This window comes from Crocodylus porosus, unplaced genomic scaffold, assembly GCF_001723895.1.
Source record: "Crocodylus porosus isolate Cpor-Errol unplaced genomic scaffold, CroPor_comp1, whole genome shotgun sequence".
NCBI lineage: Eukaryota > Metazoa > Chordata > Crocodylia > Crocodylidae > Crocodylus > Crocodylus porosus.
The window spans coordinates 78381-97241 of record NW_017728892.1 but is presented as its reverse complement, the minus strand read 5'-3'; the positions used below and the strand labels follow the sequence as shown (position 1 = coordinate 97241).

General features: G+C 57.8%; 1 protein-coding gene and 1 long non-coding RNA gene across 2 annotated transcripts in view; both read right to left on the bottom strand.

Moving 5' to 3' along the window:
• Window positions 1-6525: 6525 nt before the first annotated feature.
• STARD10 (StAR related lipid transfer domain containing 10) overlaps window positions 6526-18861 on the bottom strand; it is a 31502-nt gene continuing 19166 nt past the window's right edge. Inside the window, exons 3-7 of the mRNA XM_019555234.1 lie at window positions 16558-16705; window positions 15780-15883; window positions 9187-9304; window positions 8250-8302; window positions 6526-7620 (exon numbers count right to left, since the gene is read on the bottom strand). Coding sequence (XP_019410779.1) covers window positions 7393-7620; window positions 8250-8302; window positions 9187-9304; window positions 15780-15883; window positions 16558-16705 — 651 coding nt within the window. The 3' untranslated portion in view covers window positions 6526-7392. The remainder of the gene's footprint in view (window positions 7621-8249; window positions 8303-9186; window positions 9305-15779; window positions 15884-16557; window positions 16706-18861) is intronic.
• LOC109323592 overlaps window positions 16713-18861 on the bottom strand; it is a 17536-nt gene continuing 15387 nt past the window's right edge. The window contains exon 3 of the long non-coding RNA XR_002104700.1: window positions 16713-16986. This is a non-coding gene — a long non-coding RNA (uncharacterized LOC109323592). The remainder of the gene's footprint in view (window positions 16987-18861) is intronic.

Sequence of the window (18861 nt, the reverse complement as noted above, 5' to 3'; positions counted from 1 at the left end):
TGAAAAATGCCGCCTCCCAGGGTTAAAATCACACTACTGGTCGAGGCAGCCATGCATGGCTGCTGTTTACTAGGCTTTCATTTGGAGACCGGGGACTGCTCGCAAAGAAAAGTTTTTAACCAAAAGGAAGAAGAAAAGAGCAGGGGGCAGGGAAAGCCGGAGGGGAAGGGGTCCGAGGCAGAAGGGGGCTGGTAAAGAGGGGATCCAGGCAGCTGCAGAGACCAGCCTGCTCCAAAAAACAAGTGCTGCCTTTGCAAAACCCTCTCCCTGCCCCTGTGTCTCCCAGGGAAACCAAAAGTTGGCTCCTCTCCCTCTTCCCAGCCTCCCTCCTCCCTGAAGCCCCTTGCAAGGGCTGGGGCCTGGGGAAGGTTTGGGGGGGAACAGGGTTAGGCGCTGAAAGAAGGGACTGACCTGGCTCTGCCTCCGCCTGCCGCCTCCTCCCTCTGCCTCCTCGGGGAGGGAGGCTCTTGCAGGGCACCGGAGAGGAGGGGCGGGCGGAGGGAAAGGCCTTCCCAGAATTGGACGAAGAACCGCAGCATGTGCACACGCACGCGGGGAGCTGCAGCACGGGGACCCCTTCCTCTCCCCCACAGCTGCCCTCCCTGCCTCCCCCCGAACTCCCCATTGCCTTCCTCCCCCTCTGTGGCCCCTGCCACACTTCCTCCTTCGTTTTCTCCATGCTCGGACTGGGCCCCCCTCTCCCACTGGGATTTATTGCCTGCGGTGGGCTCCCCGCTCACCCCCAGTCTCTGTGCAAGACCAGAGGCATTGACCTTGGGAATGCCCTGGCTTCGCGCGGGGGGGGTTACCATCCAGCATTTCTCAACCCGTGGCTCGCAATGCAAAAGTTTATGAAAGGATGGCCAACCGCCGCGGACAAACGTGACTGTCACTTCAGGAGTAACGTAGTTGGTATTGCTGTGAACATTTTCAGGTTGGCATCGATTTCTGTCTCGGCAATAAAGGCGGCAGAGCTGCATTAACTTGTAGTCTTTACTTGGAGCCAAAATACCGGTGTGTTTTCTACTGGGTCGGGACTGGCCATTGATGGTCAAGGGTTACAAAAAGGGGTGAGAGCCACTGCCACGTTGGCCCCATGCAGGCTGGAGGGGTTTGGGTGGGGCTGAGAAACCCCCCAGGGTCTTGGCTGGAGGGTTGGGGTTAGGGTTAGGGTCTGCAGCTGGGGTCTGGGGGATTCCTGTCCGCACGGGTGACTGGGCTCTGCTTTAATAGAGACCCACTGGAGATGGGGAAGCTCATGGAAACCCAGCGACAGCCCCGGCAGTGTGAAGGGCAGAGGTTTCACTTCTCCCTCCCTGCCCCCCTGCACCCCGGTTTCCTGCTGGTTTCTCGTCTGGCACCGAGAGGGGATTTTCCTGTGACGGGCGGTAAGGGCTGATTACCTTCTTTCCCTTTGCGGGCTGCAGTATGGACTATTTTAATCGAAGCCTTCGAGGTGCGGGGGAGCCCCCCACCGGGCTGACAGGTCTGCTAAAGCCCCAGCTCCTGGATTCATGTGCTTATGAAACCGTCCCTGCTTTTGCTTCTTTAAGTAGACTTCTAGCACACCAGGCTGCAAGAGAAAGCAGGGCTGAGTGCACCCTAATGGCTCCAAACCACAGGCCTCAACGCACCAAATGTTATTATCTGTTCCTCAGGATTTCCCAGCTCTCCCTGTCTAGCTGATGGGGTTGGCGGTACTGGTCTTGGCAGGGCCTGGCACTGTACAGACAGAGGGTGCAGGCCGTACCGCTGCCACAGGCCTCAACACATGAGCAGACGCCCTCACCGGGCCTGGAAATGATCCAGTTACTTTAAGTAGCGCCGTGTGTTTACTCCGAGCCCAGCCTGTCCACATGCGCCACACCAGAGCATTGTGGGCAATTCTAATTATAGTAATAATTAGAATTATAATACCACCTCACTGCTCATTCCCATGAAAAGGTAGGCAAGTCTCATTAGCCCCATTGTACAGATGGGAAAACTGAGGCACAGAGAATTTAGGTGACATGCCCGGGGATGTCCAGCTGAGCCAGTACCAGATCTTAGCTCCCCAGAGCCCCAGGCCTGTGAACCCCCCCTCCAGCTCCCCCCCAGTCTCCTAACAGGCCCCCAGAGCAGGGGTCTCTTGGAAGAGCTACCCACGCACCCGCACGAGAGGTGCAGTCTCCATCTCTTTCCCCCTCCTGTGTGAACCACATACAGTGCATTTTAATGCCTGGACAAGCAGCCACCCTGACACCTCGGTGTGGCCCAATGAGAGCCTTGAACAGGTTGCCCCAGTTTTACCTCGAGAGAGAAGCGCCTTACGTTATGAAGGGGCAGGGACTTCGCCTGAACATTTCCTGCTCCTCCTGCATTTGACCCCTGGAGAGAAGGGGACAGAGGGTCCGGTGTGCTCACCCTTCACACCGCTTTCTGCACCCGGTGGGGTTACAAGCATGTCAGGGCAGCAGAGGGTTGGGCACACATCGGGTGGTATATGTGTGTCTCTGTGTTGCATGAGTGCAAGAATCACGGCCATACAGCAAGCAGGTCCAGCTTCCCCACACACTGGCCCTGGAGGACCCAAGCTCTGTCACAGTACTGCCAATGGGGGTGGCACTTGTAGCCACCACGATGCTGGCTCTGGGATACACATCCGGTGGCTGAGACCTGCCAACTCATTCTGCCCCGTCACCCAAAAGCTGTGTAAACAGGGAGCGGATGGAGGGAAGACCTCAGTCCACCTCCTCCCTATATTCACTTAGTTCAGGACCCAGCCAGACAGCCTCCCTAATTAAAAACCAGCTGCAGCACCAATTAATATTTCATTGTTACAGGCTAGTGAGGCTTTCTGGCACCCTCTGGTGGCCAATGCAACTTCTCAACGTCCCCATGGCCGGCTTGGACCTGGTGGGGCTTGGTGAACAGACCAATTTCCGGACAGACACTGCAGGGTGCAGTGTCCCGCCAACATAAGAGGTGAGTGGAGACATCTTTGTCCTCCAGTTCAGCAGTCCCATTGGAAAAGCCTTGGTCTGGATATGGAGACGGAGAAGCCTGGACGGGTATGGAAACTGGGTGCGGTAGGGCCTGGCCAAGGAACGTGGCTCGGGGTCCAGGCTGGCTGCTGAGGAGGTGAATGGGATGAGCGGGTGGATGGGGAGCCCGAACCTAAACATGTTAAGCTAACATGTTTAATGATTTCTTTGTCTCTGTCTTCCTAAGTAGGGACCAGAACAGCCACCTCCCTGCTGGGCCCGGGGGAGGCACACCTGGGCCACGGGTTAGTGTGGAACTAGTTAGGGGGCTTCTGGAGGGGCTGGACATGTTTAAGTCAGCTGGCCCAGACGATCTCCACCCTAGAGTCCTTAAGGAATTGCCTGAGGTCATTGCGGGACCCCTGGCACGGCTGTACGAGCACTCGTGGTGCTCTGGTGAGGTGCCAGAGGACTGGAAGAGGGCCAACATGGTCCCCATCTTCAAAAAGGGCAGGAAAGAGGACCCAGGAAACTACAGGCCAGTTAGCCTTACCTCAATCCTAGGCAAGCTGTTTGAGAAAATTATGCTGGCACACATCCAGGAGGGGCCAGTGGGGGATTTCATGCTTAGGGGCAACCAGCACGGGTTCATCAGTGGCAGGTCCTGTCAGACCAACCCGGCGGCCTGCTACGACCAGGTCACCAAACCCTTAGATGCAGGGCAGCAGTGGACGTCGTCTTCCTGGACTTCCGGAAGGCCTTCGACACTGTCTCTCACCCTGTTCTCATTAAGAAACTGGGGGCTGTGGTGTCGACACCCACAGTCAGATGTGTCACCAACTGGCGGGAGGGCCGCACCCAGAGAGCGGTGGTGGTCAGGTCGTGTTCGACCTGGAAGGACGTGGGCAGTGGGGTCCCCCAGGGCTCAGTCCTCGGGCCCATCCTCATCAGTGACTTGGACGAGGGGTAAAAAGCACCTGTTCAAATTTGCTGATGACACTAAGATGTGGGGGGATGTGGGCACGCTAGAAGGGAGGAATAGGCTGCAGTCGGATCTAGCCAGGTTACAGGGGTGGGCGGATGAGAACAGGATGGGATTCAACACCGACAAGTGCAAGGTGCTGCACCTCGGGAGGAACAACCAGCACCATACCTACGGGCTGGGAACTCCCTTCTTGTCAGGGCAGAGGCAGAAAAGGATCTTGGAGTCATCACTGATGCCAAGATGAACACAGGCCGGCAGTGTGGGGACACGGTCAGGAAGGCCGACCGCACCTTGGCATGCATCCACAGATACATCTCGAGCAGGTCCAGGGAGGTGATCCTCCCCCTCTGTGCGGAGGACTGTGTCGAGTTCTGGGCACCGCACTTCAGGGGGGATGTGGCCAGCATGGAGAGGGTCCGGAGGAGGCCACTCGCATGGTCGGGGGCAGCAGGGCAGGCCCTACGAGGAGAGGCGACGGGACCTGAACCTGTTCAGCCTCCACAAGAGAAGGCCGAGGGGGGATCTAGTGGCCTGTTACAAACTAGTCGGGGGGATCAGCAGGCATTGGGGGAGTCCCTGTTCCCCCGAGCACCGCCAGGAGTGACCAGGAATAACGGTCACAAGCTGGCAGAGGGTGGATTCAGACTAGACATCAGGAGGCGCGACTTCACGGTCAGGGCGGCTAGGATCTGGACCCAACTTCCAAGAGAAGTGGTGCTGGTTCCTACCCTGGGGGTGTTTAAGAGGAGGCTGGATGAATACCTTGCTGGGGTCGTTTGAGCCCAGTACTCTTTCCTGCCATGGCAGGGGGTCGGACGAGATGATCTGCTCGGGTCCCTTCCGACCCTAGGAACCATGAAACTATGAACCCTGGAGCACTGGGCCGAGGTGGGGGGGAACTAGCACCAGGATAACCTCCACCCTCAATGCCCTGTAGTGCCCAGGTGATAACATCCCTGGGATCTAATTCCCTTGGACGTATTGGTCTGTCTGGTGCCCGACCCTGGGCTCCCCAGATCTCACTGGCACTGGCACTGGCACCTGCACCCAAGGTGTCGGGGATTGGGGGACTCTACCCTGGTCCTCTCTGAAGCAAAGCAGATGGGCTTGTGGTATTTCTGGGCCGATCCCTGGGTCCTGATTCTGCACGGGGTCCCAGGGCCAGCTCTGGGTGCATGGCATCTGGGCAAGAGGCGTGGGCTGCCAGCCCGGGGTCAAATGCAAACCTCCAGGAGGAACATGACGCATAACGCAGGGAGAGCGCATCACAGCCGGGGAGGTAGGTATCACGGGGAAGACCCTACTAAGCTTGCAAAGACTGCCACCCCTCACTATGCTTTCATTGCCTCTCTGTGCCCCAAACCTGGCTGCCAGTTTACAGACCCACTGTAGGGAGAGCTACCGATCCAGTCCCTCGAGAAAATGATATTATCCTATGGTGCCACATGCCACGCACTCCTTGTTTTTGGGAAGTGGAACGTAGGCAGGGAAAGGGTTAATGGTGGACTCTACCCCCACCCCTGCTTCCTGCCCGAGAAGCCATACTGCAGCGCAGCGTCTCCATGCTTCTATTCCAGCGAATTAAAAAACAGCCTCCCTGCTTAAGACACGCACGCTAATTTTTGGGGGGGCTGGTTTCTTTTCCTTGTGCATGTTCCTCCAGGAAATACGGTAAAACAGGGTCAGGGTCGTTGGATGAGGGGCCTGCTTCTGCAATTGGGTGTAATGTTCATGGCAGCCCTAAGAAACCGGGGAGCCCGTGGAGACAGATCCCCATCCGGAAGAGACCAGGTAAGCTGGGATTTGCTCCTGTACCCCGGCGCAGGGTCGCGGGCCTCGTAAGGCAGAAGAGGTGGATGTTTGCAGCAGGCGACTGGTAAGGCCAGAACCTGGGGAGGAACCAGGTTGAACCCTGGGGAAGGGAAGGCAGTGAACTGAGGATCTACACCCCCAAGCCCCTGGGAACAGGCAAAGTCTAATAGAGAAGCTGAGGCTAAGGCCAGCCCGAAGCCACTCGTGCATCCAGGGTGTCCAACCCCTCTGTGCCTCTGCAAAGGGCAGCCTAGCCCGCCCCGTTCTCCTACAAGCCTGCCTCCCAGGAGCAATCCTAGTAGCTTTGTAGCCCACCAAGAGCTCAAAATTAGGCGCAAGCTATCAGGAGAGCCTGACCCACTCCAGCGAGAGCAACACTGGCTTCACCGCCTGCGCAGTGGAGGAGGTGTAGTCCCAGGCCACGGGGAACCAGGTGACCATCCCCTGGACCGGAGGCTGCACAGTCAGAGCCCAGCACTTGCTCCTGGGTCCTGCCTGAAGCCTCCCAGGTGCACTCCCAGGAGCTCTCCTCTCCGACAGCATCCCTTCCAGCTGACCAGACACAGACCTTGGCCTTGGCGGCTCCCGCCTCCTGCCTCACGCTCCACCGAGCTCACAGCGGGGCCTTGGGCGGAAGAGCAGGGCGCAGCCTGCATTAGCTCTGTATTCAGGACACAACCAACCATGCCCCCACCTCCTTGGCAGGGCCGGCCACCCCGTGCAGGGCCGATGGGGCGGGAAGGAGACGCTGAGCCACAGCCTTCGCCCGATTTACTCGTTTAATTCCTAAATCCGCTCCTCCGGCTGGAGGTACAAAATCTCCTCCCCTGCCCCGCCATGGATGAGCAGGCTTCCAAACCCAGAGTCAAGGCCTCAAACATAAGAGCCCCCCACCCCGCCTTCCCCACACACCCCGGGGAATCGGGGCCCGACCCGGGCCGGTCCCAGTCGGAAAAGGCAGTTTCTAAGTGTTTACACGAGAGCAGAGGAAACCGCAGACCACAACACGGGGAGCGCGCGGCCGTCTGGGACCGCCTGTCCCGCTCCGGCCAAGCGGGAAGGGGAGGTGGGGATTTCTCGGCCCGGGTAGGGGCTCCATCCCTACCCCGCCCCGCAGCGGATCCCCCAGCAGGCTGCGGCGGTCCGAATCCATCTGAAGGTCACTTGGAGTTTGCCCCCAATGGGGGGGTCCTAGTCCACATCCTCCCACCCTCCGGGGATCGTGCCCCCTGCCCTCTCTCCCCCATCCATGCCCGGCTCTAAGGGGGCTCTGCTGGTGCATGGAGAGGGTCAAGGCGGGTCGTGCCCCTGCAAGACCCCGTGAACATACCTGGGTCTCGCTTCAGGCCACAGGGATGCACAAGGCAGCGCCATCCCCCAGGTACCCCCCAGGGACGAGCCGGGCTCGGGCTGAGGAGAACCCATCAAGGGGAAGGATGGTCACCAGCTGACGAGACAAAACGTGGCCAACGGCGCCCAAGTGCATCGGCCGGCAGTGCGTGAGCACGCGGGAGCGTGCACGGTGTGAGAGAAAGAGAGAGACACGAACTGCATGGGATACACAGACAAAATAAACCCAGTCGGGTGGGGGACGGGCGGGGGGCACGCGCAAGCGAGGGGGGGCAGCGCAGCCTAATTCACGCTGTCTTCGTCGCTGGCTTCACCCCGGTCGTCTTTGGTCTCGGAGAGCGCGCTCTCGTCGATGTGCTCCAGGGAGTCGGCATGCTGGATGGAGAGCTCGGAGAGCGCCACGGCGGGCAGCGTGCTCTGCTCGGGGAACAGCCAGGGCTTGAAGTGCGGGTTGTGTTTCTGCTTCCAGTCGGGGTATTTCAAGCAGGCTTTGTACATCTTCTTCATGGCCTGCAAGCGGGGGGAGCAGAGGAGAAAGGGGCTCAGACCTGCGGCTGGGAAACAGCGGGAGACCAGTGGGAGGGTGGAGGCGATGCCTGCCCCAGCTCAGAGCCCCTACAGCGCCCCATGTCCCGCACAGAGACGAAGAGGGGCTACCAAAAGGGTCAAGGAGATTCTCCACCTGATCCAGGATGATGAGGCAAGGGTTTAATTAAAGCAGGGAGTCAGCAGCAGGCGTCTCTGGCTGCTGTTTCAGGGCCCAGGGTGGGTGGTGAAAGAGCTTTTGGGCTGATGGAAAGCAAAAGCCACCAACCAACAGCAAAGACGATGGGAAGTTCGTGCTCTGAACTCGTGGAGCTCCCTGCCACAGGACGCTGGTGGCTTCCCCCAGGGCCATGGAGGAAAGGTCCTTGGAAATGTGGTCTCCAGCCTCCAAGTTGGCTGCAAGGAGCCATGGGAGAGGAGCGGGGTGAACGTGCCCTGTTCACTCTCCCTCTAGGCACTCACTCTCTGCCGAGGCATGAGACGGGATACCAGGCACGATAGACCCAGGGGCCGAGCACGCCAGGACCTCTGGGAGGAGGAGGAGAGCGCGCAGAAGGGAAGTCAGGCGTGTCCAACTGACTCCGGACACTCACCTTCGGAGCCAGGAACTGCGACGACTTGTTCACCACCCACTTGGGCAAGGAACCTGAGCAACAGAGACAAGGGCATGAGGCACAGCGGTGAACCAGGCCAAGGGGGGGCATCACGCGGACAAGCAGCGAGGGAGAAAGCGGGGTGGGGGGGGAATCCAGGCTCCAGTGAGCCCTGAAGTGCAGAAGAGTCACAAAACCCATTTTGTTCTACCCCAGACACAGTGCGGGGTCCCCAGCACCAAATGCATCCTTTCAAGGTTTTCCCTTTCTCCCTGCCCTTTCTATTTAACCCGGGGCTCTTGGCTGAAGCATACCCAAAATCCTGGAGCCGTTCTGGTCCCCTGAGAGGCCTGGCTTGAGTGAATTTGCCAATAAAAATTGCTGCTGGGTCTGGCTCCATGGCAGCTTTTGAAGCACTGAGGTCCCTTCCAACCCTACCAACTATGAAACTATAAAGAGGCCTGAGGATATGGCCGCAGCAGCGTCTCTGGCATGTGCAGTCATTCTCCGGGCAGCTGGGATTTGTGTTTGCAGGCTGTAAGCTGGCAAGATTGGGCTTTTAAGCTCTCCGCGTGAATCCCTGGGCCTTTCCCCATGCACTGGGTGCATGAAGCCTTGTGTAGCCTCCTGCACCGCTTCTCTCCCGGCGGGTTGTGCCCTTGGCAAGTTTGGCTCGGGAGACTCAGGTGGGGGCAGGCGATGGCAGAGAAAGGGTCAGGAGTGAGGATGGAAGAGGCTGGCAGGAGCTGGGGATCTCCCCCACATTAGGGAAAGAGGAGAACCAGCAACTCAGGCTGGGGTGAGTGGATGAAGGCATCTAGGGTCCGGCCTAGCGGGATGATAGGATGTGCTAATGCCGCTCAATATGACCGGGCATGGGAAAGAGGTGGCTGAGCAGCCTCTGCCTTCCTGCACTGCCTCCCAGCTGCATCCGTACCTTTGGGGTCCACCTGGGCCAGGTAGGTGAGGGCGCAGTTGGTGGCTCCTTTGCCCTGGATCCAGTAACCCGTCAGGATGGAGACGGCTCTCACCATGTCTTTCCTCGGAGGGTATTTCTGCACGGAAGGTAAAGCAGACAGACCCGGGCTGAACCTGTGCCCTGGTCTGGGCAGGACCAGCGAGTGGCTCGCGCCCTATCTGCTGGGCACCCAGGTGGCCCAGAGCCAGAATTCAAGGCAGCGACATTACATTGGCACGTTGCTCCCAGAGCAGGGGGGGATCCCCAGGGCAGCGGGGTCACGAACGGGGACCACCTGAGACAGGGAAAAGCAGGTATCAGCTGAGCTCCTCTTTGTCACGTGGGCGGATCTAGGATCTAGCAAAGCAGGGGGCACGACCCCATTAAACACAACACGCATTTTCTCCAGTCACAAGAAGCTTAACAAGTAAGTACGGACCTAAAGCTAAATTATTCAATTTAAGATTGAAGAAGATTGGAACATGCACTCATTTGCTATTTCATATATTAGGTGTAAAAACATAACAAACTACACAAAAACAAGCTAAAGATGTTGCTTCGTTGGTCCTGGAGTACATTACAGTCAAACATACGTCTCTCTTCCTGATGTACCTAACAAAATCAAGCCTTCTTGAGCATCTGGACAATGCCTGTGGCAGGAAGCCACCTTTGTTTCTCGCCAAAATCTCTGCCCTGTCACAGTGTGATCAGGATGGGCCCAGTGGGCCCAGCAGAGGAGACGCACCCTTACCCTAGCCCTTTAGGTAACCTGAGCTGGCTGCAGTCCTGAGGGAGGGGGCAAACCGGCTCCCTCTGCCTAGGGGTCTGGCATCACCTACCTGGGGGAGGGGCATCTACCTGGTGGGCTGGAGTCTGCCCGGCAACTAGTGATGTATTTCAAATTGGTTGGCCGACAGCCAACCGGAGCTGGCCTCCACTGGCCCAGGTGAATGAGGTCACAGAGGCTATATAAGTTAAGACTGCCCAGGAGGAAGGGGCAGCAGCCATGCGTTAGAGAGGAGCTTTACCATCTGAAACTGGCTCTCTCCCCCATAACTCATGAGCGAGGAACGGCCTGCCTCCAGGGGGGATCTCCAGCAGCCTCGGGAGGATGCTTGTGAGTAAGCAACTCGAGATCTGGGTAGAGATCTAGCTGGCAGTAACTCAGATGCGTGACCCAAAGGCTACCTCAGCCACACTGTTTGCTCTATGGGATTTCTATGATATTCTTGATCTTGTACCCTACTTTCACCCTACCCCTGTAATCAATACAGTTCTCCTTTGTGACCGGTGTGGGAGACTTATTGAGGGGTGGGTCTAAATTATGCCTACGAGGCCCCTTAGGTCTGCAGACTAAGGGATATTTTCCTTTTTGGCCCCCGCCTTGGGGAAGTGCCCCAAGTGCCTGTACTGGGTGGAGTACCTGTAGGACTATTAGGCCTGTGTTTCCCCGAGGACACAGGGCCGAGACAGTCCCTTCTTGGGGTGGTGGCAGCTTACATTACCCCCAGGCTAGCGAGGGTGCTCCAGGAAGGGGGTCAGCTGGACGCAAGACACCCCTAGGGAGACACTCGGAGCCAGGAAGGGGGTCGGGCGCAGGGGGGGTGGGCAGCTCAATGCAGGTGCGCCCCCTACTGGCCCGCCACTCGTGGTGGGAGCCATGGGATCTGAATACCCTGCTGTTTTACAGGCATAATTTGGGAAGAGGAATAGAGTCACTGAAATCCCTTGAGCAAACAATTTCTAATCTGGCATCAGGTTGACTGGATAGCGTAGATAGCCAGGAGGGCGGACAAGTATGTCCAAATGACCGTGCCCGAACTAAAAGAACTAGAGGAAGGGACAGGCCTTCAAGTGAAGAAAGGGCTGAAGAAGGAGGAGCTGATTAAATTCCTGGGCAACAATGACTCAGCCACAGAGCCCCCTTCACGCACGCCAACTCCTGAGTCCTCCCCAGGATCACATCCCCGCACGCCAAGTCCACAGCCCTCCGAGGGATCACCCCCTATGGAGGAGCGCTTGGAGGTTGCAAATGCAGCTAGAAGCTGAGGAGCGACAGAGCAAGCTCAAGTATGAGCTACAGTTGAAAAAGATGGAGCTGGAGGCAAAAAGAATGGAGTGGGAGGTCCAGTGTGAGGAGGCAGAGAGAAAGAGGGAACACCAGCGCCAAGAGGCAAGGCTCAAGCGTGAGGTGGAGGCCCAAGAGGCAGAGGCCAAGCGCAAGCACGAAGTAGAGGTACTCCGTCTGCAGCCCAACAGGGGAGATGCGGGCCCCCTACAAGCACCTGGGGGGACACCCCAAAGCGAACTCCCCAGCCTTCTCTCGCTACCAACCCAGAGACGATCCTGACGTGTTCCTCAGCATCGTCGAAAGGCCAGCCCGATGGTGGAAGGTGCCTGAGGAGGAGCTCACGATGCACATGGCTGCTCTGGTAGAAGGCGACGGTCCTGAACAGCCTGCCCTCGGATGCAGCTGATGACTATGATGCCTTTAAACAGGCCGTGTCTTCAAGGTTCAAGTTAGGACCGGATTATTTCCAGAAAAAAATTCCGGCATATCCGCCCGCAACCCAAGAAGTCAATGACTGATTTTGTGGCCCTGGTGTGGGACGCGCCCCTTAAATGGGCAGACGGAGCAGAGCCAAGGCTGACACTAGAGAGAAGCTGCTCCATCTCACAGCGCTGGACCAATTTTATTACCGCTGGCCGAGGGAGATTAAAACCCTAGTCAAGGACAGGGGCCCCAAAACCGGCCCTGAGGCCGCTGAAATTGTGGATCAGCTGTTGCTTAATCGTGAGGGGTCAGACAAGAGGCCTCCCTACTCTGAGAAGGAACAGAAAGGGGTCCAAAGAGGGGGGAGGGCCAGGTCCAAAAGGGGAAAAGGGGCCATCCCAGACCGAGCGTAAGGAGGCCCCTGATTCGACCAAACCTCCCAACTGGGAAAAGAGGGGGTGCTATAACTGCGGGGAGCCGGGCCACATCAAGCCCAACTGCCCAAAGTTAAGCACCAAACCCAAGCCCGTCAGATATGCAACAGCTGTACGCAAAGAGGGGGGAGACCCGAGCCCCTCCGAGGGGCGTGCCTGTTGCTACAGGATCACAAACCCAGGGGAGGTGATGGCCCCCACCGGACCAAGATAACGGTCAATGGGAGAACCCTTATTGGGGAACTGGACACGGGGTCCAGCGTGACATTAATCGATGCCAACCTAGTTTCACCTGCAAATATAATCCCAGGGAGGACCCTTACCATTCAAGGGGTGGGGTCTCCGCCATTTGAGATACCAGTAACCCGGTCACCCATCGAGTGGAGAGGCTGTGCGATGTGCATAGACCTGGGTGTGCTGGAAGGCGCTCCGGTCCCCATCCTGGTGGGACGGGATATCATTGATCTAGAACTCCTGCACCGGGAGGTGGACCAGGCCCTAGAGCTAGACCCCTACTGCATTAACACGGTGACACATCTGCAGAGCAGAAAGGCTAGAGGGGGAGGGTTAGAAACTCCCCAAGAGACAGCCACACCATTGGCTGCCCTGGGAGAGGCCCCAGCGGAGGGTGAACACACACCAGTCCCTGAGGGAACTAGCAACCCTGAGGGTGGGTTAAGTGACAGTCCCAGGGAGGTGTCTAGTCCATCAGTGGCAGAGGGAGGCGAGACTCTCAGGGAGGAGTCCAAGGAAGTCCCTGAGGGGGAAGGTGCACTCCCCGCAGGAGCCCCCTAACTCTCTGCTGATGGCTTAGCCGGGCGAGAGGAGTCCAAGCAGGAGGTTCTGGGGGACCCCAGCTTGGAGGACCTCCGGCAGATAGCTCAGGAGCAAGAGACCAAGTTCACCCCAGAGAAGAGGGAGCACGAGGTCTGGGATAAGGGACTTCTCTATCGGTTGTGGGTGCCAAAGAACCATGCCGAGACCTAGGAACCCCATCACCAGATCGTAGTACCTTGTAAATACAGACAGCAATTGCTCTCCATGGCTCACGATTCATCGTGTGCTGGTCACACGGGCAGGGAACAGATACGCCGGCGGCTGCAGGCAAACTTTTATTGGCGCAAAATTGCCCAGAATGTGACGGACTACTGCCGATCTTGCAAGACATGCCAGTGGAAGGGCAAAAGTGGGGCAAGATCGAGGCCATTAAAGACTGGCCACCTCCACAAACCAAGAAGCAAGTCAGAGCCTTCCTTGGCCAGGCCGGATATTACAGACGGTTTGTCCCGGGATTCGGAGCAACGGCGGCACCCCTCCGTGAGCCGACCAAGAAGGGCAGCCCTGATCCGGTGGTCTGGAGGCCGGGGTGCCAAGAAGCATTCGACACCCTAAAGGCCGCCCTGGTCAAACACCCGATCCTGAAGGCACCGCTCTTTGATGAACCCTTCTATGTCGCCACGGATGCCTCCGACGTGGGACGAGGAGCCGTACTCCTACAAGAGCACCAAGGGACGCGGCCCCCCGTGGTGTACCTCAGCCGGAAGTTAATCCCTCGGGAGCGAAACCTGTCGTCTATGGAGAAGGAGTGTCTGGCAATCGTCTGGGCACTGAACACGCTGAGGCCCTATCTATGGGGGCAGCCGTTCACCGTCCTACCGGGCCGTGCCCCACTGCAGTGGCTGCAGACGATGCAAGACTCCGATGCCAAGCCGCAGCGATGGGCCCGGCAGCTTCAGGAGTTCGACTTCACCGTCGAGCACACCCAGGGAAGCCAGAATGTGACAACAGACGCCCTGTCACGAAAGGACTCTGGGTAGGGGGTCGGGTGGACTCAGACCCGCTTGAGAGCGCTCTGGTGGGGGAGTTCCTGAACATGCTATTATATTTTATGTGTATTATTGTGTTGTGTAATTTCTCTTTAGGTGTGAAAGACGACACTTCCAAACAAAGCATGCTTGTATCCATAGCTCTATAAAGCTAGGGGTCCAAGTTTTTAAAGGGGGGGAGGGGGAGAAGTGTGGCAGGAAGCCGTCTTTGTTTCTCCCCTAAATCTCTGCTCCGTGACAATGTGATCAGGACAGGCCCAGCAGAGGAGACGCACCCTTACCCCATCTCTTTAGGTAACCTGAGCTGGCTGCATTCCTGAGGGAGGGGGGAAACCTGATCCCTCTGCCTACGGGACTGGCATCACCTACCTGGGGGAGGGACATCTACCTGGTGGGCTGGAGTCTTCCTGGCAACTAGTGATGTACTTCAAATTGGTTGGCTAACAGCCAACCGGAGCTGGCCTCCATTGGACCAGGTGAACAAGGTCACGGGCACTGTATAAGTTAAGACTGCCCAGGAGGAGGGGGCAGCAGCCATGCAGGGGACTCACACTTAGAGAGGAGCTTTACCATCTGAAACTGGCTCTCTCCCCCAAAACTCATTAGCTGGAAACGGCCTGCCTCCAGAGGGGATCTCCACCAGCCTTGGTATGATGCTTGTAAGCTACTCGAGATCTGGGTAGATATCTAGCTGGCAGTAACTCAGATGTGTGATCAAAAGGCTACCTCAGCCAGACTGTTTGCTCGTTAGGATTTCTAGGATATTACTCAATCTTGTACCCTATTTTCACCCTACCCCTGTAATCAATAAAGTTCTCCATTGTGACTGATGTGGGAGACTTATTGAGGGGTGGGTCTAAATTATGCCTAAGAGACCCCTTAGGTCTGTGGACTAAGGGAGACTTACTTTTTGCCCCCAGACTTGGGGAAGAGCCCCAAGTGCCTGTACTGGGTCGAGTACCCATAGGACTTTAGGCCTGTGTTTCCCCGAGGACACAGGGCCGAGACAGTCCTTTCTCAGGGTGGTGGCAGCCACGTTACCCCCAGGCTAGCGAGTGTGCTTCAGGAAGGGGGATAGCCAGACGTGAGGCGCCCCTAGGGAGGCACTTGGAGCCTGGAAGGTGGTCGGGTGCAGAGGGGTGGGCAGCTCAACGCAGAAGTGCCCCTACTGGCCCGCCACAGCCTCCAGTGCTTGAGAGTGATGAGCCAGCGTTCTCCCCAGTTCGTATTTCCACGCAGTTAATGTTTTTTGCTAGAGTTACAGGGCTGCAAAATGGGAGCTACGTGACTAGGAGCCGTGGAGACAGCAGCCCTGCAGAAGCGAGCACAGCTGGAGTGATGGTCCTACTGAAGACCACCCCACTGCGATACCTGTGACAGCCGCTACCCAATCCCCCTCAGCTGTATTTTCAGCCCAGAGGATCCAAGCACTCGCCCAGTGGCTGGTGGCCCAAGGAAGCAGCAGTGACAGCCAAGACTCAGGGGACCAGGGCTCATGCTACCAAAGAGCCCCCCCTCCATCACCCTCTCCAAAGCTGCAAAACCCAATGTACCCCACAGCTGCACATAGGCAGAGAATTGGGGGCAGGAAGCTGGGGCTCTCATTAAAAGCCCCATGAGATCTTAAGGGAGGGGTGACCCCAACTGTGGTCCCAGAGTCTAGCAGGAACTTGTGCCCACAGCCACCACGTGCCCCCCAGTATCCCGGCCTCTGGGGCAGTCAGCCAGCGCCTATCCAAGCAACCCTGGCTCAGTAAATCCAAGCCCTTGCCCCAGCTCACCCGCAGGCCTTGCCCTCCCGGAGCGCCGGGCACTTACCGGGTGCTTGACAGAGTAGTTCATGATAATATAATCCGTGCCCATGGGCAGCCAGGAGCGGAGGGTGATGACGTCTCTGTTCTTCAGGGGCTTGGGGCACTTCCCTGGGCAGGAGAAAGGCAGGGTTTTACAGCAACAACCAGGGAGAATGGTGCTAGACTGCGTCACCTCTGCTCACCCCAATGCACCCATCTGCCCCATTCAAATGCACTCCCTGGGGTCCCTATTCACCACTGCAACAGAGGGTCTCCCATTCCCACAACACATCCTCCTTCTAGACCCCAATCCAAGCTTTCCGTGGAGGGCAATGAGGCCCATTGCTCTTGCCCTCCTTTGCTTGCAGTCCAAAAAGGGACCGAACACGTGCTTGGAGGAAAGGGGCATCAGTCACTATGCAGTAGGGGAATAAAGAGCATGGCTTCTGCATCAGAGCTGTCTGGACCGCCAATGCTGAAGGAACGGGAAAAAAAAAAGAAAAAAAAAAAAAAAAAAATCAGTCTTCCTTCCAGCCTCCAATCTCTGTCCCTGTGTGACTCAGAGGACTAGATGGAATAAATGGCATTTCTTATGTTCTTGTTCTTACGTTCCTGTCCATGCGCTGGAGAGGCTGCACGGCCAGCGCCCCAGCAGCACGCACAGCCCAGTATGACAGCCAAGTCCTGTACCTGCCCCAGTCCCTTGCCAACCCCTGCCTGGAGCAGCCACCTGCTGCCAGTCACCAAGAGCCCCCATTCTCCCCACACCACTGCCCTGCCTTCCCCTTCCTCCTCTTCCTCACAAGCATAGTATCCCACGTCGGCATTGACTGTCAGCTTCCCGATGTCGAAGGTCTCGATGACATTGGTGTCCCACTTCTTTCGGTACTCAATGTCATGCAGCACGTCATAGAGGGTCTCCGCCGCCACATCCTTGCACTCCATCTGGCACTGCGGGGATAGGCAGGGTCAGAGAGCCACAAAGGCATGGGGGTCGCCCCCTCCCTGCTTCCCTGCTCCCTCCCCGGTCCTACCAGGGCTCATCCCCAGAAGTCCCATTGCCTCTGCGTAGCCTGGCCAGGGGCAGGGAAGCATTGATCCCAGTCTCCTAGAGAACAGGTGTTTCCCTGGGCAGTGGTGGGGACAGGGCTCACTGCCTGGCTCTGCCATCGACTTTGGTGTGTGGCCTTGGTCAAGTCCCTTATCCCTGTAAGAGGTTGAGGGCAGCAGTGCTCAGACTTGAGAGCAACGGGGGGTGGTCAAGACCCTCTGAACAGGCCAGAACATTGCTTCAGGCCCCTTAAATCCCCTCATGCAGGGACCATCACCTTCACCTCCTCTGAGGGGCTCGATGCAGCTGTCATAGGCTTCGTTTATGGTGGCACAGATCAGCCCAGCTGCTTGGGTGCATCATCGCAGAGACCCTGGCACCAGAGGCTGAGAACGGGCCCCGTGTCTGTCTGGGATGGTCTCAGAGCAGCAGCTGGGCCTGGATAGCCCTGCGGGCCCCCTCCCAGCCCTACAGCTCCGGGACTCGGTCATGAGCATGTTGCACACGCTCAGCCTCCACCAAGAAACCACCAGCAGTAATGCAGCCAGTAGTGCAATTATTACACTTGGCTCCCTCTACGCTGGGCTGGGTTTATTAGCCACGTACTCTGGCACCAGCCCTTCAATTCAACCATCCTTCTCAGAGCTGCAAAATGAACCCCCAGACTCGAGACGCAGCGGGGCCAGGCAAGCCCCCTTGCCATGAGCAGGCCAGCCCTGAAGCATGGCACAAACTGCTCGGGCCAAGCCTGCTCCCCACAAACAGTCAGCTCCCTATGGAGTCCCTTCTTTTAACACCCGGCATGATCATTGCACTGCCTCGTTTGTGCTCTGCTCCTCTCCCCGAGACACAAGTGGCTATGAAAGGAGCCCAGGGCAGGCTACACCCCAGCACACCCTATGAATCCTCGCAGGGTCAGGTCAAAAGGCTGGATCACAGGAGCATTGTCCCAGCTGGCTTGTCTCTGCAGCCACAAGAGCATCTGCAATCAGAGGGCGTCACAGACCACAGCTGGGGATGCTGCATGGGGGAGATGCCTGGATGGGGAAGTCGACAGAGCCAAAGCGTCTTCCCCGTGTAGGAAGAGCTGCCCCCTCGGACAGGGAGCTCCATTATGTATGCGGTCTCGCACTCTGCATTGACTGAATGTGTTGGCCGCAAAGTCCCGTGGAGACTAGTGCAGTGCGGGCATCATGCGGCCGTCTCTGGGGAGGAACACGGCAGCAGTTTAAGGACGCGGAGCAATGCAAGAGGACCCTTCAGGACAGGAAGTGAAGAATCGCGTCTCCAGTGGGCGAGGAGGGGGTTTAACAGGGATGAATGCAGCTCCCATACATGATATTTGCCCAGCACACCACGAAGAGACCCTCCTCGGCTCAGATCACATGGAAGGATCACTCGCTGCACAGGGCCATCCTCCCAGTCCCCTTGCAAGCGGTGGAAGGAAGGGAAAGGGCTTTGAGGCCCCCCACCACCTACCCTCCAAAAACCCTAAGCAGCTGCCTAAAGCCCCCAGCCTCAACATCATTCCCTGGATCAAGCCCGGATTTCGCACCCAAACCCAAGACCAGGCAGCAGGTCTGGGTCAGAGGCAGGCTTCATGGACAAGACCACACATCCCCGGCCCTCCCCGCCCTCTCCTGCAGCGGCAACAGAAAGGCGGACACTTATTCACCCGCAGCCAATCTCGGCGTCCCCTTGCAGAGAGACAGGTGCACGGAGGATGGGGGACTTGCCCAGGGCTGCCAGCCAAGCCAGTGGCAGGGTTGAGCTTAAGTCACAGGCTCACGCTGCAGCTCCAACGCGAGGAGCCAACGCAGTGCCGGGCTCTGCGAGCAGAGCAGGGACACCGTGATTGATCTCTGTGCGTGGCTTTTGTGAGACTGTTCTGGGACACGGCGTCTCCTTGAAGGCCGGGAGCAGCCTGCATGATGGATAGCCACAGAGCCTGGCTTCACCACCCAAGGCACCGGCCGCTTGCCATCTTCGGCCTCTCCTCACCAGTCACATCCCTCAGCCCCCGCAACCATTTTCGCTGCCCTCCACTGGACTCTCT